General features: G+C 43.1%; 1 protein-coding gene across 1 annotated transcript in view; it reads left to right on the top strand.

Moving 5' to 3' along the window:
* Positions 1-9,004, top strand: part of reck (reversion-inducing-cysteine-rich protein with kazal motifs) — a 58,638-nt gene extending 49,634 nt beyond the window's left edge. Inside the window, exon 21 of the mRNA XM_068709595.1 lies at positions 5,409-9,004. Within this exon, the coding sequence (XP_068565696.1) occupies positions 5,409-5,630 (222 nt within the window). The 3' untranslated portion in view covers positions 5,631-9,004. The remainder of the gene's footprint in view (positions 1-5,408) is intronic.
* The last annotated feature ends 15,767 nt before the right edge of the window (positions 9,005-24,771 follow it).

Raw genomic sequence — 24,771 nt, 5'->3', positions numbered from 1 at the left:
ATCAAAAAGTTGCACTATAGTCACCTTCCACAGCATGAAAGGTGACTATAGTGCAGTCATTTCTGTTTTCCGTCAAAGGAGGCAAACAGTGTCAGCTTCTGGAATTTCCAGGCCCAGACAAAACCTGGCGTCATGCCTGGTATAAATAATATCTCCATATTTTTAAGCTGTATTATTATTTGATATTTAGTCATTTTGTTTTATTTATTCATTTAAATGAATGTATTTATTATTATTATTAAAGCATATAGATAAGTCTTTCGCTCCAGGCTCTTTCCTCCAGATTTAAAAGAGCAGCAGAGTCACCAGAAGACAGACTGAGCATCCTGAACACCGACAGCAGCTTTTTGTTATAAGCTCTATCTTTGGCCTTAGAGAAATATTCATAATCATAATTGATTGTAATTGACAATGACATAAAACTCTTATCGTGCCCTGGAGTCGTGACAGGGAATCATGTTTGGTTATTGTAATAGGAGGAGGTTTATGTGTGACACCCGGTATGTGGGTTAAAAATACAGCACGGCTGCACTCTATCTGGAGCTGAGATGTCTTCAGGCTGGTGTTTAAATGCTGCTGCTGCTAGCAAGCTAATCTAATCTTAGACCACAATCAGTCCATGCCCAAAAGCAAGGAACACACTCGCTGCAGATGGACTGATACTGTGTGGTGGAAGAATCTAAATAGGGTGGAAAGAGAGAAAGGAAGACAAAGAGAGAGAATGAAACGGCAAGAAATAACTTTTGATAGATGGAGGGAATCATGAAGACTCTTTTTTTGGTTAAAGGACAGCACAATCGACACGTTAACCAGCTTTCACAAGTCAACATCATCTTAAACAAAGTAAACATCTGCACCAGATCAGCCGGTCTTATTTGGCACTTTTCAGAATAACATACAGGAGACCACTTAGAGCCAGGTAGCAGCATCTGGGTCTGAACAGTGAAGGCGATGCAGAAGTGCAGGTTATTGTATTATTCAGATGTCTGCTTTAGCTCAAGGTCTTCCTGTCCATTTCCTGCCGTTATCTCTCTAAAATCCAAAGTGTCATCAATAGACAAAGAGTGAATTCCGCTTTATTGTAGCAAGGTGTTACAAAATGAAACCCAAAGTAAGAATATGAACGTGAGAATGAGCATGTTGTGTATCCTTTTAACCCTGTAAAGTCTGACACATCATATCATATTCAGAAAATTCAGATTTTTTGATATTGAAGTGTTTATTGGACCTTTAGTCAAAAAAAATAAAAAATGTATTTTTTTGTATTTACATATATGATATTTTTTTGTATCACGTTTGATACATCAGGCATATTTGTCAATTTATTGATCACAACAATGTTTATTTTAGAAACAATAACTAATGATTTTCATTGCTTTTGGAACATTCCAGTTGGTTTGGTTCTCATTTTTCCCAAACAGCAACCTTTTTACAACCTGTTTGTTTCGCCTCGTGGTAAAACACAGTTTCTGTCCTTGTTCAGGCAAACATGGACTTTACATTTCCCACAGTAGATATGGGAGAAGTGATTGCCTGTGCAGTGCTTGCATCTGATTGTTTACTCTGAATTTCTTTTTTTTTAATTAATTAATTAATTAATTAGCAATATAACAAAAGGTTATGATAGCCAAGGATTTTCTTTTTTATACATAAAAAACATACATTTTCACTCAATTTATCTTACTACCTTTAATTACTTTAATTAAATGACCAAAACAGTGTATTTGGCATTGTGATATGGCATAATCCAGAGTGCGCAAAGAAATACAATACAAGAATTTACAGGTGAATTATTACCTTATAAACCTGCTGTATCATATTTGATACCTATGTTTTCAACACGATTTTACTATAAAATAAGGAACGAAATATGAAGTAATTATAGTTTGCTTCAATACAGTAAATAGTCATATTGAAATATTAGTAACACTATAAATGTTATTATTACCGTAACTGTTTCAAAATTAGCAACGATTTCCCTGCCGAAAACGAAAAAGTCACTTCGTGACAGCTGCCATTTTGGAAATGGAAATTAAATGGCGCTACAGGTTAGACCTTCAGGCCCAAGTTACACCTGGTATTAAAAATAGACGGTACATAAGAAGTGGACATAGTCACCGTGATGTCATCCGTTGGTTTGTGGACTGCCGTTATGAAGCCTTGAGTTTGTCATTTTGGGCCTAGGGCTGGCCGATATGGCAAAAATGTTAGATCACGATTTAGCATGTTTTTTGGTTATTCAATAAATATCTAGTCTATATGTAATAAACACACGGTTACATATACTTTTGGGTGAATCAGTATTTTCTCATTTAATTAAGAACTTTAGTGCAAAGTAATCAGAAGAAAGTGTACTGTATGGGCTTCATATCTATTAGACGGCATAATTGTGTATTACGATATGTGGTTTCATCACGATAGGATTCCATTGGAAGACGATAAATTATCAATTTGAATTGTCGCCATTTTTGCTTTTTGCAACTAGAAGTGACAAAAGGGTGGAGCTAATTACTTCTTATTAACCGAATGCTATATAAGACATTTTTGGGCGAAATAAAAATGAAGTGAAAACAATGTGAAAGGGTTAAAGTTCTAAGACGAAAAACAAACCCTTGTTGCGACCTGTCAATCACCGTGTAGTCCAGCCCTAAATCATCCCCTCTTTATGGTGTGTTTGACTCTAAATGTTCCATAATGTACTAAATGAACATCATGCTGTATTGAAGAAGACTGTAAACTAGAGATTGAGACCATAAACTCATGTTTACAATGTTTACTGAGGGAATAAATCAAGAGAGAAGTAGAGTCATTGTAGACTAGACTTCTATACAACCAGAGGAGTCGCCCCCTGCTGGACACTAGAGAGAATGCAGCTTTAGGACACTTCTACATTGGCTTCACCTCTCAGAACTGGAGGTGGTCACCTGGTCTTAACTTGTGATCTGTGTCTGGATATTTTCTATCACGTCTCTGATTCCTTATCCAGATATAGGATACACAGATACAGATTGCATGTTCATACCATGGAGGGTTTGAACATGAACAACACGGAACATGCATCACTGTTTAATGATAAATGAAGGTTGATAGAAATAGGAAGGCTGATGTATGAAAACAGCAGTCCTACAATATGCCAGGTTTATCTCCCCAGATGTTTTCAGCGACGTTGCCTTAATCAGTGCGGTAATTTAGCCGCAGACATGTTGTGAATAAACATAACATTTGGGAGGAGATTTGCTCAGTGTTTCACTCTGTTTGGATTGTTTGTGCCTCCACAGGTTTGCTCCTCGCTGTGCGTATGCCGCCCGAATATAAAAGTCATTCAACTGTTTTCCACGGCTATGTTTTAATCTCTCCATTAGCCTCCAGCAACTCTTTTAACCTGTGGTTCTTCTCCAGCTTCCCTCTTTGAAGCCCATGGCAATAATGAAGCCAACCTGTAGGACTGGCAGCTTTACCTTGAATCATTTACACTCTTATACTTTAAAAATCACGATGCTAAGTCAGACAGGCTTCCTGATTAAGAGTAAAGGTCACTGGTATGAACTATATTAGCTGATGGACCACTCAATTCTGAAAAATATTCAATTTGAATCATTAAAATAATGGAACACATTGCAACCTTTTTCTCAACAAAACGATTTCAATAAAATCAGAAGTGACGTCTCTCTGAATTGGTGAAATGTCACTGGGTTTAGACTGAAGAAGACAAAATAACCACGATTTTAAGGGGTCAAGGGAAGCTTCTTCTGGTGTCTTTTAGTCTTAGCTGTTACTAGGCAACAGCATCTCCAACTTGTTTGAGAAGTAAAGTCATTTTCATCCCCAGGTTGACGGAGGTTGTGCCAAAACAAAGTTTTCGCATCTGAGCACTGCACACTTTGCACTTATGCTGTGCTTCTGGAATAAAACTGTGGAAATGAATAAAGCTTTTCATGCACAGAATGAAGCTGAATGACGAAGCACAGAACGGCTTTCCATCGAGTCACCAGGCTTATGCCAATTAAAACTCTTTTTCTTCAGTCGTCACGACCCAAGTAATGTTCCCATTCAAAGTCCACATCTAGCCAGGTAACAGGCAGGTTGTTCAAGATACTACGGGAGGAAAACAGTTTCCCAGAATGCATTTGTGTCCTGCAGGGATAGTAGAGAATTTGTGCCTGTCTCATAGCTGATATTTTCATAATAAAAGCCCCAGAAATACACCTCCAGGTCTGAACAGTGAAACAAATGCAGTGTCTTGAACCTGCATTCTCTCTAGTGTCCAGCAGGGGGCGACTCCTCTGCTTGTATAGAAGTCTAGTGTAAAATGACTCTACTTCTCTCTTGATTTATTCCCTCAGTAAACATTGTAAACATGAGTTTATGGTCTCAATCTCTAGTTTACAGTCTTCTTCAATACAGCATGATGTTCATTTAGTACATTATGCTCCATTTAGAGTCAAACAGACCATAAAGAGGGGATGCTTTAGGGGCGGGGCGACTGTGATTGACAGGTCTCTACTGGCCGTGTTTTCATCTTACAAATTCTTTCACAGTGTGTTTTCCCTTCATGAAAGGGAAAGGTAGGATTGGTAATCTTCTTCTTTTGTTCTATATGTGTTGAAATCCTCACTACATCCTGACACAAACGATGAGTCAAATGCTCTGACAACAAACTCCGCTATAAGCCGGTCCAATCATTTTATTCCGCCCGAATGCAGTGATTGGACGGGTTACCTGCCTGTCTACCTGCACGTATTCTGCACTCATTGCTCCTCACCACAGTCTTCCACTAGCTGCTAGCTTGACAGCTGTGATATCTCGCAGCAGCCATGTTGGTTGTTTACATTCATAATGATCATTTTGGAGGAGTGGCTTTGGAGAGAGACCTGAAGGGACAGGCGGTCAATGTTGCCGACTTGGTGACGTTCTTGCTTGATTTACCAACTTTTGGATTTTAAGGTTGGATCATTTTTTTAAATCTAGGGTTCTCTCTCTAGTTTCTAGTCAAGATTACCAACCCTAGCATTTTTTGTAAAACTTTTCTTACCTTAAAATGTCTTATTCAGTTGTACTTAGTTCCACCCTCTCTTGACACAAAACAAACTAAGATGGAGACAGCCAGAAACCGAGATTGCAACTGACAAAATGCCCAAATTGAGGCTTCATAGAAGCAATCCTCAAACTAAGGGGTGACTACGTCCACTTCTTACATACAGTCTATGCATTCAACCCTCGTCCAATGTTGACACATCATCTACAACAAACATGCAACTGTACATATTCATACACATCATAAAAGGTAGATGACTAGCATCCAAAGGGCCTTTAAAGCCCAATAAAGAGATGAACACAGAGAGAGGCTGGCGGTGCTGCTGTGCTGACTCAGGTGGAGGAGTGTTGAGCAAGCTCTCTTCTGTTTCCAGATCGAAGCCTGCAGCAAGGAGGCCGAGAAGATCGATTCCCTGATCAACTACGCCAGCCCCACGCTGGTCTCCCACGTCCCCCTCTCCGCGTTCCTCGCGTCCGAGATCAAGACCTCCTACATCCGCTCGTCCGGGGGCGCTCCGCTCTCACCCCTGCCCCCTGGCCTGTGCTTCCTCCTGGGGCTCCTCATCGCTGCGGCCCCTGTCCTCCACCAGGTTTAAGTGCTTATGATTTCCCACCCACCCAGCCCCTCCCTCACTAACTCTTGAGTGTTCCAAAGTGCCCCCCCCCCATGAGGTGAGTGTGTGTTTGGGCGGTCATGGACCAGGAAGAAGCGTCGGCGACAATCATTCCTATTGACTCACCTGCGTGTCAAACAATCAAGGCGTTGGGAAAAGCTATTATTGTGAGAGAGCTTTTGTATGAACAGTGTTATTCAGTGGATGAGTTACTCACTGGGTTTCCATTCCAGTGAAGTGTGCGCGTGTGTTGTGTGAGTGTGAGTGTGAGTGTGACCTTTAAGAAGCTTTTGACTTCATACCAGCAGTGTTTATCCATTAGTCCCAGCAGCAGGCTCTCCTCTGAAAGTTGTATAGCGTGGATGTAAATTTCATGACTCTTTATTTGTGTGTGTGTGTGTGTGTGTGTGTGTGTGTGTGTGTGTGTGTGTGTGTGTGTGTGTGTGTGTGTGTGTGTGTGTGTGTGTCCGATTGGGATTTCAGAGGCAGACAAGGACAAAACATCCCTGTCTGGCAGCACATCTGTCTGACAAATTACCCAAAATTCCCATCTGTCACACACACTTTTACACGCTCTCACACACAAAGAAGTCGGTGTCCGTCAACCCCACACTCCTCCGCTCAGTGGGATCCAGGTATTAGATGGAGTGTGATCAGCATTAACGTGAGGCTTGTGAAGCCTCCGGTCCACCACAGTGCAGGGTGCATCTACATGGACCTAGTGTTTTCAAACCTCTAACCTCAGCAGTGTTAGTGCCACGCTCATGGACTGAGCCAGCCTCCAAAGTCGGTCGTAACTACTGACCAAACAAAGAGCCGTTAAGTCGATCAGAGAGTTGAAATATGGAGGGAGCTGGTGATCCAGGATCTGTATGGGTTACATGTCACAGCCTCAGCTGAGGACATGAAGCTTTTCTCCACAAACGAACCTGGTAACACTTTATCTGATGTGGTGTTCGTGAAGCATCATCTGGAATATGGTGCATTATTAACAACGTGACAATTGTGTCTCTGAAAATGTAAAGGGATAGATAAATAGATGAAGCAGCTGTACACAGGTAGTAGGATAAATGTGCACTTAATGCTGTGTTCTTAGTCTGTCGGTCAAACAAACACAGGACTTTCACTCAGGAGGCCACTGTTTCATCACTTTCTCCATTTAAAAGGTTCGACAGGAATGCTAAGTGCCTAATTTGTCTTTCATTGGGTACAACATCAATTTATTGATAAACTTTCACTAAGTCAGAGGACCTGCAAGAGACCGATTTTTTACATTTTAAACAAAAAAGGAATGTTCAACATGAGATATCCTGACTTTTAGCGCCCTAGTATCGGATCCTAGAATTCCCATAATTCAACTTGATAAACTTTTTATTATATTCTTGTTGTCTGAAAAACTCCAGCATCGTACGTTCAGACTCTCCAAGCCCAAGCTGAGATAACCCTGATTACATCACTATGATATCATCAGGGTTACTCCCCAAGAGCCCCAAAACACATGCATCCGTTTTCACAAACCTAGTAGTACTCCAACCTGACTGGTGAATTGCGGTAGTGTCTCTTTAATGCGCTAAAACGTGCCAAATCATTGCATTTCTTTATACTTGTTGGAGGTAAGTGAGAAGCGGTGACATCAGCTATCGGGATCTCTGTGTTGTGAGAGTTAGAGGAACTCTGTGCTGGAGGAGCTCATGAGCACCACCAGGGATAAAGTTCTACCGGGGAAGCCTGGATCACCGCTCCCTTAGCGCGAGGCCAGTAGCTCTGAAACGCATTAAAAGGGACGCTTCCTGTCTGTACGGACCAACTAGAAGCCATTTAATTACAAAAGGACAATCAGCTAGTCACTACCCACAATCCAGTTTGGGTAGAGAAGATTTTCCACAGTATGCCTCGCGTATAGTGTCTTATATGAAGTAATAATGAAAAATGCAATAACTTTATATTTGTTAAGAAGTGTCTCTATATTTGAAGTGTTTCTGATAACGGATTGAGATGATGATCACCTATGTGCCATGTTATTTTTATGTTATTCTTTATTGCATGATGACAATTATGAAGTGTTTTTTACTCCAGAATGTACTACAGTGTGTGTTGTCCCGTCTCTGTGTGTCTGTCTATCTGCCTGTACAGCACAATGTGTCCCCTTCTCTAACAGTATTACTGTGCTAGGCAGCACTGTAGCGGATCATTTGTATTATTATTATTATTATTATTGATATGGTTATTGTTACGTTTTATGTCCTTTGGAGCCAACCTGAATTTGGTTACTTTTTAAGACTTTGTGTGTCTTCAGTGTTTGATTTGATTTCAAGTCGCATTAGAAAAACTTGGCTGAAGTTGTAAAAGTCAAAGTTTTCTGCTCCTGATGAGTTATTTCTCAGATGAAAGAATTGTTTGGCATATATGGGAAAAGTGCTTCCCCTCCGAGAGTGAGATGAGAGTGCAGAGCTGGTGTCTGAGCATGGTTAGCTTAGCTTAGCTTACACACTAGAAGCAGAGGGAAACCGCTATCCTGGCTCGGTCCAAAGCTCAAAAGTAGCCGTACAAACACTTCTAAAGCTAACGCATGAATACCTTTTATCTGGAGAAACGTAAAAATGCCAATTTGTGGTTTTAGAGCAGAGTCTTTTTGGAGTTATACCTTGGCAAAAAGCTAGCTAACTAACATTAGCTCCGCCGGTTGCTTTCAAAATCTGCGCGTCATCCTCATGTTCTCATGTCTGCAGCTAACTCGCATGAAGATGACAAACCTGCAAAAGCGTCTTCAATGTGAATTTGATGGTTGCAGACGTGATATTATGGTAATGAGGTGCTCTGTAATGATTCCAAAAAGACAAGCTAAAGCTAGCATCATTGTTGCCGTTTCCCCCCCTGGTCTTTATGCTTCAGCTAAGCTACATGTGTCCTGTCTACAGCTCCACATTTTACACTCAGACATGAGATTGATATTTATCTTCTCATGTCACTCTCAGAAATAAATCTAATCAGTGAAGTTACCCAAACGTTAAACTATTCATGGTTTGTGATATTTTGTATTCATGTTTTTCTGCCGACATGGCAGCCCTCTGGAAGCTGAGGGGAACACTTTGAATATGATGTAAATGCAGCGTTGTGGAGTTTAACTAAACCAGTCAGCCGTCCTGAGCATATAAACCCTGTGGTGGTTTTGACACCCAGGTTTGTTTTTCACTTACATCATGTTTGAGTCCTCTTACCAAATTGTCTAAGAGTGTTCTTTTCTTTGCATCATCACTGTGTTTGACTCTTGAGTGCCATATATTTCCAAAAAAAGGATTGGAAGAATGTCAACAGGATGCATATTTCATGAAATATATATATACAAAAAAAAGCAATACCACAACCACGAGAGTGTTTTCACTGTGTGTGTCATCACAAACTGCTGTGAGACATTTTCAGCTCAGCATTCACCTCCTGGAACCCAAACACGAGAGAAGGCTTTTGTCTTTTTAATTACACTCATCGCTGAAGCTTCTGGTGCAACAGCAAACAATGTCAGTCGATGTATTTCCAGACCGGCCTGCTCTGGTGTATCATTTGTTCAGAATACAGGGTGTGTGTGTGTGTGTGTGTGTGTGTGTGTGTGTGTGTGTGTGAGCAGAAAGTGTGCTCCAGGACCAAGACATTAATCTTTAATCCACCGAACCACAAATACAACCTGGGAGTTATGTTCTCCCCCCCACACACACACACACACACACACACACACACACACACACACACACACACACACAGGGATGATACAGGGGTAGTGGACACAAAGGTGATGGATCTTTTTAAGAACCTGGTTATTTCACTATTGTATTTATATCTTACACTGTGCTGTATTTTAACCTCATGTTACCTCACTTTTGCAGACATACCGATGGATTGAAAGTCTGCTAACAGCATTCTGACAACTGGAGGTAATCAAGTCCTGGTATGTGTACACAGTAGACTATATGTGGAGTCTTCAACAGTTCTCTATACGATATTCAGAGCATTCATTTAGCAGTAAACAACAATTTGCCATGCTTATATATATAGTGGAGTAATGCAGCAGATAGCAGAGAATGAAGTCACTCTGTGTGTTGTAATCTGGGTTTCTGTGTGCTTTGTTTGTATAGACTTGTAGTGCACCTTAGTGCATGTCAGCATGCCCCATTGGCTAGCCTTATGGCTGCTGCACTCGTATGGCGTTTACAGTTTTAAGCTCTCCAGTCAAATGAAACCCCCCACTGATCCTTTCTGTGCCCACTAGTGTTCTGTGATTTATTGTGACGTGTGATTGGCCCACTACCGCAGCAGCTATAACCCATACCAGACGGGATTTCCTTCCCTTCACACATCTGAACTATGGTAGTATCAATATATATATGTCATGCATATTGTGTCACTATATGTTAAAGCCTCACGTCTCATTCACACTTACAAACAACGCACATGTCAAGGCTTACTGTCATGGAGACATTCCGGAGCGGGTCAACAAGCCCTCTTCCCAGAAATGATCAACATGTTAGATAACATTTAGTTGAGCCAATGCAGCCAGATATCTCACCATATTAGGTCATATTTAGTGTGTGTACGTGTAAGTCCTGTCTCCATCAATCTCTTGAATTTGCATCGACTTCTGCCACTGAAGAACATGGCGACGGCCGAGCCGGCGGCTAGCAGCTAACGGTGCTAACTGTGTGAACAGCGCTTAGTAAACACTGTTGGGTCTGTCAGGACCAGCCGTCGCCATGCTGTGAGCTGTGTGGAGGCAATGGAAATGCTCTGTGTTTAAGCGCCTTTAATTGTGTAATAATTATGAACCAAAATAATAATAATAATAATAAAATCCTAAAATGAAATGAGATGATCAATATCACTCTCATGTCAGTGCATTACGTGTGACGCTAGCTTAGCTTAGCATAGCTAGACAGAGACAAATGTGTGTTGCTGGTTGTCCTCCCTGTGAGTTTGTGGTTTATTTCTTGTGACCGACCTCTGAAGATTTGCTTTACTGTTCCCTGCCTGCTGGATCAGCTGCATTGTGGGACTCTGCTGTCCTGTTAGTAAATCATTGAGCTCTGGTTCGGGTCCAAACCTTTTATTTCAGATGCCTGACAGAGAGCAGGAATCTACCACTGCAACCAGCTGCTGAGAGAAAAGCTGTCGACATGGCTCTCTGTGGCATAATGCTGTATACGCCGTGGGTACTGTTCTACCAGCCATATTCTTTAAGAGGAGTTTATTCCCGGTTTTAAGTATTTACTTTTCTTCAACTGCTATCCGTGCTGAGCCACAATGAATGCTATTATTCTAGACTCAAACCTCCAATCTCTCAATTTCAAGTCATTCTCATCTGAAAACTAGAATAGAAGATAGAGAGTATACAGTGTTCAGAAGACTGTGGTGTAAAAGTCATTAGTTATATGTCATAGTGCTCTGGTGACAGCGAGAAGCCTCCACTCTAAATTGTACTCATTCATGTATTATTGCCTATAGTTTGTAATCTAAATGTTAACCTTTTAGAATATGAGAATCTAATCAAGCTTCTGTTTGTGCTTGGGTTGTTTGTCTCTTCTGAAATAGAAATGACAGTTGAAGGTAAAGAAATAGCAGCAATGGCACTCGATGCTAACAGCAGCTGGGGCTGATGGGAGGATCAATAGTCCTGCCAGAATTTGGTCACGAACCAAAGTGTCGGACAAATGAAAATGTTGCCCTGCTGGTGGTGCTGGGGGCAAATGTTAAGGAATCACCAACATTATTACAATTCATCCTGAGGGCAGTCTGACTCTGTCTACCATGGTATCCTCCTCCCCTTCGCCTATCTATTTTGTATGGCCAGCGCTGCCATATCGTGCTTAGAGGCGCCCAAGACGACTTTAGGAAATACAAACAAGTCGGTGTCATTTTTCAGTGTCAATGATCATGTGTGGAGCCAGACCTTTCTTCAGTGCTGAAACAGCGCTGCGGAGATGGGTCTGGCTATGTGACACTACAGGACAACAGGAATGTGTGCACTAAATGTCATGGCAATCTGTCCTAATAGTTACCGGGACAGTGAGTTTTCACTCGGGGATCATTGGTCATTAGGATTCATCCTCTGGGGAACATGAATGTATTTACAAAATGTCACCCTACTCCATCCGGGAGTTGTTGAGATATTTCAGTCTGGACCAAAGTGGCGAATTTTGCAATCCCTTAATGGCTAAAAACACAGATTAGTGCTGCTTTAACTTTACCTTCAGCCAAATCAATGTGCCTGCAATACATATTATATTTCAACTCTGAGACCACAGATTATCTTCCATAAGGAATTACATGATGTAAATCAAATGCCACAGACTACAGTACGACTAATACATTACCAAAGGGCTCAACAGAGATAAGATTCACCAGAATGACGAGGGACGTTGTTGAACAAAGATTATAACAGTTGTAGGTTCGGCACATGTTCTTCACCGGCGCTGCTGATTGACAGGAAATGCATGCTGGGATTCTTCAAATCAAACAAGTCAAATTCCAAAACATTGTGGATTAAAACGGCTGAGTAACACCAGCAACTTTGAACTTTGGTTCCTGGCTAAATGTGATGGTTTTGTGTGTCTGATGACGTGTCACAAGTCTACAAGCACACAAATACAAAGAAGAACACGATGAACATGATATGATGTATCATAAAGTCTGTGGACACCAAGAGTTATCCAGGAAATAGCAGACCGCTGTTACCTAGAGACCGTGACAGAAAGAATCCTAACGAGCTAAGCTGACCTAAGAACCTCATTTTTAAGTCTTATGATGTCAGATGGAAATAAATGTCAATATTGAATCGTTAAAAATCACGAACTCATGTTGTTGACTGACTGGGTTCGTATCAAACAGATAAGAATTGCGCAAAACTCCAGAGAATCAAAGCAAACGATAAAGATTGCAGTTTAGCAACTTCACATTAATGTAAAACCCAGTATTTCTCACTTGCACTTTAATAAACAACAACTACCCTTTCTGAGATCGTCCCATTGGGATTTAGAATCTCTTTTCAGAGGGAGTCCTTGCCAAGATGGCAGCATATAGGTTTCACAGAAATCAGACTTTTGCATAAAAGCAAAAACATCAAACTGATACGAATGAATTATGAATGAAACACAACAGTGAGACGAATGGCTATTTAAGTCCTTAAAGGATCATTCAGGTTTACTACAACTCTGGCTTTGGGGTTTTGGTCATCATTATGGTAACACAGCTCTCACCAAGTTAACTGCTGATCTGGGAATCCCTTTTGCATTTTGTTGTAGCAATATCGTTTCCCCAGATCTCAACAATTACTTTGATGAATATGTTGACATAGCCACTAGAAGTGATTTGAAGCTGTGGACACGTTGCCAGCACTGTGCTTTGACTGTCCACCAGCGTGTTCTCACATGTGCAGGTGGTTTTCTTTGGTGCGAGCTGTAGAATCTTAGGAGGACTCGCATGAAGCTTGTTTTCTGGACAGACTTTTGAGACTTTGGCAGCCATGTTGCAATTGGATATTTTACACCAGCGGGACTGTCCAAACTGCGTCTTCTTAGCGGGTCCAAAAAATACACAGTGCGATGCGTAACATGTCACAAACAAAGCCAAGAAATGTGTATCTGTTTGTATTTGGAGACAGGACTTCAATAGTGCAAACAGAGCACAGTCCATGTTTGCAGAGATAATCCACACACCTGCATGATTTGGTGAGGATGAAGTCCAGCTCTCAAGCAGGCACTGAGACATCCTTGTTCAGAGTCCACCTTCAAATCCAGCTGCTTGTGTTCACATTCTACTTTGTAGAAATGTGAACACAAGTTGTGGGGAGAAAAAGGTTAAACAGTGGAACTCTGATGGGAATAGAGGTAGAGAGCTGAACTGTGTTATTAATGCATTTTCTTTGATTTTTCTCTCTAAATAATGCATCTAGCTAATAATCGTGTAACGTGTCGGCCTTCAGGACAGAGTGATAGTGACAGTTTTCATCCTTCGGAGCGTGCCTTGTGATTTAAAAGCCAGCACGTTCACACCCACACACTGTAGTTGCCTGTATTAGTCTGGATAATTGATAACATGATGATGTTCTACAGACGCGTATTAATCAGGTGAAGGCAATAGAGTGTTTTATTTGTTTTGTATGGTCTAAAAAATATATATATATTTTTCATTATACAATTTAATTTGAATTTTTCATTCATGGACAAGGTCTTCAATTTTCAAAGTGCACGTCCCTCTCCCCAGCCAGGCCCTTCAACTCTTCCTGGGGGACTCGTATTCATTCACAGCCCATACGGTGTGTATAAAACCTCTAAAGGGTTCTGGGTCTGAGCCGGGCTGTGCCCAGAAAACCTTCAGAGGGAGCCAGGACACATCCTCCACACATGCCCACATCCCCTCCGCTGGCTCCTTTCGATGCGAAGGAAGAGGTGGTTGATGAAGGAGAGCCCAGAACAAATACATATACCATCTTACCCTCACTCGTGAACAGAATCTTCCCCATTCATCGGTACCTGACGTGTGGACAAGACTTACCTGGTTCATCTTACCTTTACTCAAGACTTACATGCAGACTTATATGCAGTCTAGATGAATTTGATGATCTGGTGCACTATGTCCACTTTTTTTAAAATCTGAAATGAACAATGAATTCAGTGTGATTTGAGGATCATAACACTGAAAATCAAGCTAAGGTAGCGCTACCAAATCCCAGTACTACGCCCGGTGCCTTTAATTCTTTTAGGGGTTGTTGTTTTTCCAATACATTGCTTTTCCTGATTTGTTTTTGTATTTTGAAGGCAGAACATACAGCGTATCAGTCAGCAGAAGCACATTAATGGCCCTTTGAGAGAGCTACCTCTTGTACCTGTGTTGTAGCTGGGTTAGCACCTGTGTGTGTGTGTGTGTGTGTGTGTGTGTGTGTGTGTGTGTGTGTGTGTGTGTGTTGGTGTGTATGAGGGAGAGCTCGCTTGGCATTACTTTTCATCTCGTATAGCACAGTTATCAGAGGGCCTGTTGGGGTAGGTGCCACTGCAGATGATACCATGTCAGTTTTCCACCGCCGCTCATCAGGCTTGCTAATGCTAATGCTACCGTGTGTGGGAGGCACAAACGGTCGTCTGCTTTTTATAACTTGTGAAGCAGCTTCTACGACAGTTTGGTTGTCAAGACATGTAATAGACCTCGGGATCTTGCCTAGTACAGCATGGTTGAGAAGGAGTGGGAGAAGAATCATTAAAATCCAAGCAGACGCATACAAGCTAACTTTGAACAGAAAAGCAGTCTTCACCCCCAGTGTGTGTTTTGTCAGTTTTAACACTTTATGCCTACAAGAAGCGGTGTGGAGTTGCTTTTGAAGTACATGCTTATCAAACTCCCTTGTCTCAGTCAGGTCTCCACTGTCTCCCTCTCTTACCACCTGCCTCAGGTTCAACCATGCCAAACTCTCACACACTCTAGGACCAATTGTTTTTTCAGTTGCTGCTCCCTACTGATCAGGCGAAGCCCGGGGCAGCTTTTGTAATTGTTTTGTAATCTGCTTTCGGGATTCTGAGAACCTCAGGGTTTTTCTGCTCCATGCGCCTCGTGTTCTCACAGGAGTGCTCTGAGTTGAAACAACTTCAACCCACAGCAGAAAAGCTGCAGACACATTGTTGTCATTGTGGTGACTTTTTCTAGACATCTGGAGCATGACTTCAACAACCTGAATAGAAAACTGCAGGAGGCAAATAAGTGTGGTAGGCTTCTTGAGTTCTTTACACTCTTTTAAACTGTACTTTTAAAGAGGTAGCCAATCAGTTATATGATAACGATGTAGAAATTGCTGAAGTATGGGAACATGGTAACATTTCTAGATTTAAATCAGATGGGCCAAGATGAGCAGTCAGACAATCCAGAACTGAGTATGTATCAGGATATCTCAGACTAGAATTATGCTTTCATAATTTATATGCAAATAAGTATTATAAGTATATAAGTATAAAAAAAGAGCCCCCTCAATCTATTGAAAATGAAAGTACAAACAAACAACATCGGGGGATTAATACAAACTGTTTGAGTTTAGGGGCGCACATGGTCCATTTCATCTCTATTCAATACAATCAACGTCCTCAACATAATGAACCATCAGACATTTCATTTCACAGCGCCACTCAAGGCAAGACACCGTGAGCTGAAAGTAAGACACATTCGTACAGGATCAGCTGACGCTCTCTGAATGAATACGGTGGATGGATTTAGGAAATGGAAGTCACTAAAATTCTAATGGGAAGCTGGAGGACAGAGCTGTTCATGTACTCTGCGGCGGCCTTGGCTCTGGCCTTGGCTTTCACTCTGCTACAGCAGCACAAATAATCTGCTCCGAGTGCATGTCAGTAGGCAGACATGGACTATCTGTGTCACGTCTATCTGTTTGTCATGTCAGGACACAAAAAGCACAAAGATCAGTGGAGCCATGCAACAAAACAATCAATCTTTAACCTACTAGCTGATGAACTCTTTACTTCTCTCAGCTGTTGGGGATTGCATTGTTAAACCCTAAACCTGTGAACGGCAGTAAATGTCACTCTATAATGTTTTTGCTGTTTTAAGGTTATGAGTGTTTTTATATTAGACTTTATATTTCAGCTTTTGGTATGTAGCCGTTGGTTTGAATTTAGATTTCTATAATAGGGATTTTCATTTCCTATCGCAATTTATGTAATACACGGCAGCATAGTATCATATAATGAAATGTTTTCCGTTCCACCAGATTCAGGAATCTGCAAAGTATTATTTCCTTGTGTTTGTTCCAGGAAAACTCACAGACCTTTTTTCCTGCGATAGTGAGTCACTGTAGCATCCAGTCTGATTGCAACACGAGAGGATGAAGAAGTAGAGCTGCCCCGACGCCGAGGGCCTGTCTATCATGCTGAAGGTACAGGGTCCGTTAAACGCTTAGATCGTCCGTTAATTGGATTTAATCCAAAGTGACAGGAACGAGTAAATAGCCAGCATCCCCGCCACCAGGAGACCACTTCCCCAGGAGGAGGATGTGCAGCGGCTGAGCCGGCCCACTGTGACTCCCGGGGCTGGGGATTGCACTGGCTGAATGCTAGCTGCTACAGCTAACCGCTAACTGAAGGTCCCCTCCCTGGTCCTGAACAAATACTATGGTGCTGCCGCCACCATACACACAGCCATCAGAACAAAGCATGCAATATATTAACATCTGGCCAGTCACAGAATATTGTCTCCCACGTTTTCTCCTGATTGACCCTTCACTCAGTCCTGCCTCTCGTACGCTAACTGGCCAATCATAGTGTAGCATTGGCCAGCTTTCGACAACTAACCAGCTGTGTTCCATAGACTTTAATGCAACAGTTTCAGATTTACTTCAGTTTCAGGTTTTGTGAAGGACTTAGCGGAGGGTCAATTATGAGATGGCGAGTCATCATTTATGAGATACGGAAGTCGTAATTACAAGATGAGGTGATAACATAACATGTCTGACCCTGGTGTTAAATCTCCCCAACAGTTGCAATACCTTCCTCTGACCTGAGGTGTTATTCATGTCTTATAGGTTTTGTCAGACTGCAGTCTGGACTTGGTTAGTCCTCCTAAGACAAAGACGGTCCTGATTTTGCTTTCCAACAGAAGACAATTAAAGTATACGACTCAATACACCTCCAGTGCCCCTCCCCTAACCCTATCAGCTGCCTCATTGCTCATATGTCATCGTTGCTGTGTCACATGTTGCTGCTGGCACGAGTCAACTTCCCCTTGGGTCGCCACAGCTTCGTCTTGCGAGTCTTCCTCTTCCTCCATCATCTGTGATTGTCGTTTTTTCCGTCCTCCTCTACCCGCCTGTGTGCCTACTATCGGTGCAGATGACTGGGCGAGGCGGCGGCCTGCCCTTCTGTGAGTGTTAATGGGACCAGCATCTCCATCTGTCCCATCAGGAGCCGCTTGTTCCTCCAGGACGCCATCTGTTGCCAACACATCCCTCGCCATCACAGAGAGACGCACAGGACGGAGGGGAGGAAGGACGGATGAGGTAGAGAGAGGAGAAACAGAAGGGGAAGGTGTGAAAAAAAGGATATACTCGACATTCAAACATGACGACACCTGGAGTTATTGCTTCACTGGAGTTGTGTAACTGGCAGCAGCAGTCAGTTCACTTCACTACTACCACTGCATCATTTCCACATCGCCTTACCACACTAATGTTACTAATGTTAGGCTTCTCGTTTTATAGCGGTTCCACTCATGAGGTCATTTTCATCAGTCTTTCATCAGTGAGATTAAAGTGTTTTCTTCATATTCTAGTCTGCCAAGAGACCTTTTAATTACAGACTGCATAAAGACGAGTTCTGCCTCATTAACCACAATTCTCTGCTAGAGGCACTGGATATTTCTTTTGTAGCTAGCTTCCAGGAAATCACATTTGAATTCTTGATCTGAAAAGGTCTGAAATGACAGCTGTTCATTCCAGCAGAGATGTCTTCTAGCTTCTTGCATTACGAGATGAGAGGCAATTGTCGAATGATCTATTTATACTTTGTTTTTATGTCAAAACAGCATCATCAAGCAAAATTAATAGAAAAAGTTGATCAATAAAAGCGGGTGTGTAATATAGCCAGGGCTTGTATTCCTCTGATTTCATGTTTTATGTCCCATAAAATAAACTATAGAGCCCATTTTATTTTTATTTTCATTTATTTCATTTCATTGTACCCTTCTAGTAAAAGAGCCTTGAAGAAGAAGACAAGGAATATGTTTTATTTATTTATATATATATATATATATATATATATATATACATATACAAAGCTGGGCATAATATTATTTTACTGTTTCTTTTTATCTGCTTAATAATCAATTAATCAAAGTAATAACACATTAGTGGCACACTCATGTCATATTTATGACATGAGTGTGCCACTAATGTGTTATTACTTTGATTAATTGATTATTAAGCAGATAAAAAGAAACAGTAAAATAATATTATGCCCAGCTTTGTATATGTATATATATATATATATATATATATATATATACATATACAAAGCTGGGCATAATATTATTTTACTGTTTCTTTTTATCTGCTTAATAATCAATTAATCAAAGTAATAACACATTAGTGGCACACTCATGTCATATTTATGACATGCTGCCCATGTGGCCCATTATTACAGGAGTGAAAGAGAAGTATCATCGTCTGGTGCAGGAGTTAAAATGTACCATGGGGGGCGCCAAGTTAGCTCAACTGGTAGGACCCCATGTCCTAGCCTGGCTACATGCACGTTGCCCCCCTCTCCCCCCTCTCCCCCCTCTCCCCCCTCTCTAGTCCTAGCCCGGTCTCACCAAATGGCCTACGAATGTCACGACAACTCGTAAGTCATTTAGCGTGCAATAACAACAGCATTCTAGCTCTTTGTGTGTCATTTTACATCATGTAGTCTGTAATGACTGCAATGTCAACACGTTTGCATGAATATGCTACGTTCAGAGCGCGTGACATAGTATAGAAAGTGAACTACTAATAGCAGGGGGGAGGGGAGGCGAATGGGCAAACCCAGGACTTTCAACAAGGGGATCGGTGTTCGTGTCCAAAGGTTTTATTACATTAGTGATGTTTGTGAAGTGTTTTCCATACTTATGTTATGTTGTTTATGATTTACTTTCTTTACATGGGGTGATTCCTTTACTGCCACTGCTGGAAGTTACTGCAGAATTCCAGCGTTGCAGGCACTGTGGCTGAGAGTTGCAATGTCATTTGGGCGTGTCTGAGGGAGTCATACACCACGACCAACGGATGGAGTTTGGCGAAGGGCTGCAAAAGCATTCCAGGAAAGCTGGAGCACCCTTAACTGTCAATACGGCAAACATACGGCAAACACACCGTCCTGTCATTGTTGGTTGCGTTCTTGGCCCTCGTGGATGCAGACTACCGCTTCCTAGCGATTAATGTCTGAAGCTTTGGAAGCAACAGTGATGGGGGAATCTTCAGAGATTTATCTCTTGCCAAAGCCATAGATGACGGATACCTCAATGTCCCACCGCCAACTGCAGCTCCCTGGTGCGCCAGAGCCGGGGAAGGGGAATCATGTGGTAGAGGCAGATTCCTCATGAAGCCCTGTCTTCTACGGCCCGACCCAGGAAGACACCAGCCGGAGGACCGGGGGGTCTTAAATTGCCGACCCTCCAGAGCATGCAGAACTGTAGAGAACAGCTTTGGGAAGGCAAAGGCAGCGATACCACACTGAGGATGGTGATGACATCGAATGCCCTCTCCTGCTGTCGATCCGGGCTGCCCCGATGGGAGCCCGGTCTCCGTTGTGGCAACGTCGGCAACAGCCACCGACCTCCTGCTGCTGAGTTAGCCTTAATTTTCCTTAAACCGGACATTAACTAGCTGGGTTAGCTCATCTTCCATCTCGGCTCTCCTCCCTCTTGACGCAACGCTTTCGTGGTCCGGGTGGGTTCTGTTAGAGGCCATAAGTGCTCCAAAATGACAAAATAACAACATATTAAGACAAAAATGTAGCGAGACTCATGGGAGCTACCGGCCGCAGCATGCATATGCAATGCAGTTGCCATAACATTCGACACACAAACGCACACACATTCTTGTGTTTCTGTTTTTTATGTCGTATTAATTCATTGATTTTCTTTTTCAACAAGATCTTACTTCAGATGCTGGCGTATGGCAATAAATAATAATATCCCTGACTGTATTCAGCTTGATACATCTCCTGACATCCAACAGGACTCAAACTGCTCAGGTCAGCCATCTGTACCTCCCTTCATCTCCAGCCTGAGCCCTCAGAGACTGAACTGACATCACCTGGTAAAGACATATGAACCGGACAGCGCTTTGCTGACGTACCACGTTACCTCGGTGACACCAAAACGTGCAAAAAGTTTGTTTTTAGTACCTTATTTGAAAGTCTTCTGGGTTCTTGTATTACGAGATGAGAGGTAGAATAATCTATTTATATTTGTTTTTGTCAAGACAGCATCATCAGGCAAAATGAAAAGAAAAAGTTGATAATATAGCCAAGGCTGTTGGCTATATTAATAAAAAAATTATAAAACACAGGAATGTAGCAAAAAAAAGAAAAACTCACCCTATAAATAACACAATATTATTCAGAGTTCCACAGGCCCACTTTTTTCCCAGCAATTAAAGGCCACAATCATGTGAAGAGAAGCCCTTCTGTAAAGGATCTCAGAGGGTGAACTCTCCGTGGCTCTTCTCTCCTTTAAAGTCTTTAGAAGCCCAGGCCTGAATGGAATGTAAGATGAATATAAGATGAATTCTTTTATCCCCACATTAAAAAGAAATCATCAAGAAGGGTCAACACAGTCTCACAGCTGTTAATGAAATAGTCACAAAATGTAATCTATTGGTTTCATGTACAGGGACATGTTTTTTGTGTCGCTCAGAAACACTTTTTTTCTGGACGACGTTAAAAACTAAAGTTAGGTCTTTTTTAGGTTTTGGAAAAAGATCATGGTAAAACCATAAAACCACAACGTAGTGTCGAACACCGGTCTTGTGGTCTTGTGTCTTATGTTGGATCCATCCATGACTAAAAACTCAATGCACACGAAACCAATAGATTGCATTTTGTGACTATTTCACGACCTGGGCTGACCCGACAAATCTCAAAAAATGGAATGCCTATTTCAGTGTAACCAGAATTTAAGCATTCCCAGAAACTTTGACACACGTAAACCAGTTCACACAGCTCAGGGACAGGGACAGAGGGGCTACTACGGTGGGCGTCGTGACATCAGGAGCACGTTTACACATACAATATGCAACATATCGGGGATCTTGAATTGCATGCCATCATGGCCCAAACCTACAGGCATAGCATGAGGAATCTACCACCGCAATCAGCCGGGCTTTGGCAGTAAACCTACTGACTCGCGTCTCTGCATGGCAGATCTCTGCCTTGCGCATTGTTTGTGCATTCCACGTTCTCTAATAAACTGCCAACAAGGAGGAACACATGATCGCAGTAGTAGCTGGCTGCAGGGACGTGGGCGGAGGGCCTTCCTCTTATCAGTCTCCCACAAGGCTTGTTTCTGTGGGAAGCAAAACAAAAACCTCGCTGCGAGATATTCTCATTACCGACAGTGATCCTATCCGCTTTTGTTTAATTGCTTTTGGATTCAAAAGGAACACACTGTAACGGCATTTTTCGGGCCAAGTTGACAAACTTTGAGATAGCAGGGCCATGGCTAATAGTTACCGAACTCCTTCTGAAGGGTCTTTCCATGTGCTTATTGCACTATGCTGGCCTCCAGGAGCTCTGTCAGTGTGATAATAAGCTGATGTTTGACTTAAATGGAAATACTGCTGGCTCTAAGTGGCAGTGAAGCTGTCACCTTAAACTCTGACAGACATTGTTGTTGCTGAAGGAAAATGAAAATGCTTTAGAGGGGAAAAATTTGATGTCTACCGTCATGGCAACAGCTCCTCCATCCTCCTGTCTCACCTTTTCTTCCTCTAGCTCATCTGATTAAAGCATAACTTCACCCCCAGGTCTGAGCCTAGGTCCACCCACTGCAGTCCTTTTGGAAAAAAAGCGAGATATAAGAAGCGGGCAAGGGACTGAGAGGTGCATTTGATGAATTTACAGTTTGTCAGACCACAAATGAGACAAGAATTACACTCTGCCTCACTTTCCGCCACTGGGAAACTATACTTCGCCCCGGCAGGAGAGCGGGCGCCAGTTGTGGAGAGTACAGTCGCGACTCTAGCAACTCTGATTCGGCTAGAGCTAACCCCAGCGCCTCCGTCAGCGTCTCCGGAGCGGCAGTCTGCTCTCCTCTCAGCTGTGCTCTCCTCCCAGCTGTGCTCTCCTCCCGGCTGTGGTCTCCTCCCAGCTGTGCTCGCCTCCCAGCTGTGCTCTCCTCCCGGCTGCGCTCTTCTCTCAGCTGTGCTCTCCTCCCAGCTGTGGTCTCCTCCCGGCTGTGCTCTTCTCTCAGCTGTGCTCGCCTCCCAGCTGTGCTCTCCTACCGGCTGTGCTCTCCTCCCGGCTGTGCTCTTCTCTCAGCTGTGCTCTCCTCCCAGCTGTGCTCTCCTCCCGGCTGTGCTCTCCTCCCAGCTGTGCTCTCCTCCCGGCTGTGGTCTCATCCCAGCTGTGCTCGCCTCCCAGCTGTGCTCTTCTCCCAGCTGTGGTCTCCTCCCAGCTGTGCTCGCCTCCCAGCTGTGCTCTCCTCCCGGCTGTGCTCTCCTCTCGGCTGTGGTCTCCTCCCGGCTGTGGTCTCCTTCCGGCTGTGGTCTCCTCCCGGCTGTGCTCTTCTCTCAGCTGTGCTCTCCTCCCAGCTGTGCTCTCCTCCCGGCTGTGCATTTCTCTCAGCTGTGCTCTCCTCCCAGCTGTGGTCTCCTCCCAGCTGTGCTCTTCTCTCAGCTGTGCTCTCCTCCCAGCTGTGCTCTCCTCCCGGCTGTGGTCTCCTCCCAGCTGTGCTCGCTTCCCAGCTGTGCTCTCTTCCCAGCTGTGGTCTCCTCCCAGCTGTGCTCGCCTCCCAGCTGTGCTCTCCTCCCGGCTGTGCTCTCCTCCCGGCTGTGGTCTCCTCCCGGCTGTGGTCTCCTCTCGGCTGTGCTCTCCTCCCAGCTGTGCTCTCCTCCCAGCTGTGGTCTCCTCCCGGCTGTGGTCTCCTCTCGGCTGTGCTCTCCTCCCAGCTGTGCTCTCCTCCCAGCTGTGGTCTCCTCCCGGCTGTGGTCTCCTCTCGGCTGTGCTCTCCTCCCGGCTGTGCTCTCCTCCCAGCTGTGGTCTCCTAGCAGTGAGGAGCAGGGTCCCAGCGGTGCCACCAGCCCTCTGATCTGCTCATTTTCTGGAACCAGCGTAACGTTAGCATGAAAACACGTTTTAATTAACGCGAGAATTAGCAATCTCACGTTAGCTAGCTAACTAGCCAGCCACTTAATGAGTAAAATGAAACAACTCTATGTCTCATCTACACCCTCTTGTCACAGCGTAGGAAAGCACACCACTGTCTCCAGATAATCAGTCAATAACGCTGATTCACCATATGTTTTACAGAAAAGAGAGAACAGGCTTGAGCTGTGATTGTAACGCTAAAAAGTGGTTCCTGAAAAAGTAAAAAGGACATATACGCTGTGTGGAGAGGAGTGGAGGGGGGTCTGATTAGAGGGTGTTACATTCTTTTATTTCATGATGTAGATTACTCCCAAAACCGTCCACTCTATTGTCAGCACTGGCCTTGCAAGATTGGGGCTGATTTAAAACAGTTGGTGGCGACATTTTCAACCATGAAATGTAGATTTTTATAGATTTGGTAAAACACTAGCATTGATGTGCGTCATCACAATACATTCATGACATTTAGTTTACAGCTTAAAAAGCATGTTTAAGTGTGCAGTGTCTTTGTTCTGCACACTAACCAGACCATCACACCTGTCTAACAGATCTCAATATTTAAGTTCCACCCTCATCTCATCACCTGCCCAGTGCCCTCCTTTTATCCAACCAGAATCAACATACTGTACTATTAGTCATTTATTTTTTCCTCAGGGTTTTAGCGCTCATTCCGTTCTACCTGGTCCGATCACCTTTTTCCCTGCTACCATCTCACAATAGTCCTCTTCACCTGTTCGCCTGTGATCCAGAGTTACAGTGCACATCATTTTGTTTCTCTGTCAACCTGCTGCTTATTTTATTATTCCTCTGATGTTACAGGACAGACTGCTTGTGAAATACTCAACTGTTGAATAGTCATGGTACCCCAGATTTAAAAATGCATCTGTTTAACCATACCCATTGGTGCTGAGGGAGGTGGGGGACTGGGCTTCATCCCAGAACACATGCTGAATGAGAGACAGGGTGAATCCTGGACCGGGCACCAGTGGATCACAGGCCCGACACAAATAGACACGCTTTCACACCTACAGGCAACTTGGAGTCTCCGATTCTCATAACCTTTGGACTCTTGGGGGGGGGACCCACACAGATTCCCCAGCCAGCTAGTAGATTTTAACTTTTCATTGAGCCTTGGAAGTCCTAACCCAGTGTAGAAGAGAATGTAGCATCAAATAGTGTCATTTTTATTTTGCCTTAATATTGTCTTTGTGTATTCTGAATGAAGCGTATGCTTTTCTGTA

The sequence above is a fragment of the Cebidichthys violaceus genome, unplaced genomic scaffold (genome assembly GCF_023349555.1).
Source record: "Cebidichthys violaceus isolate CVI_PGR_0920_01 unplaced genomic scaffold, fCebVio1.0.p SCAF_15, whole genome shotgun sequence".
In the NCBI taxonomy this organism is placed as follows: Eukaryota; Metazoa; Chordata; class Actinopteri; order Perciformes; family Stichaeidae; genus Cebidichthys; species Cebidichthys violaceus.
Note: the sequence above shows the minus strand (reverse complement) of the source record. Positions and strands in the feature narration are given on the sequence as shown.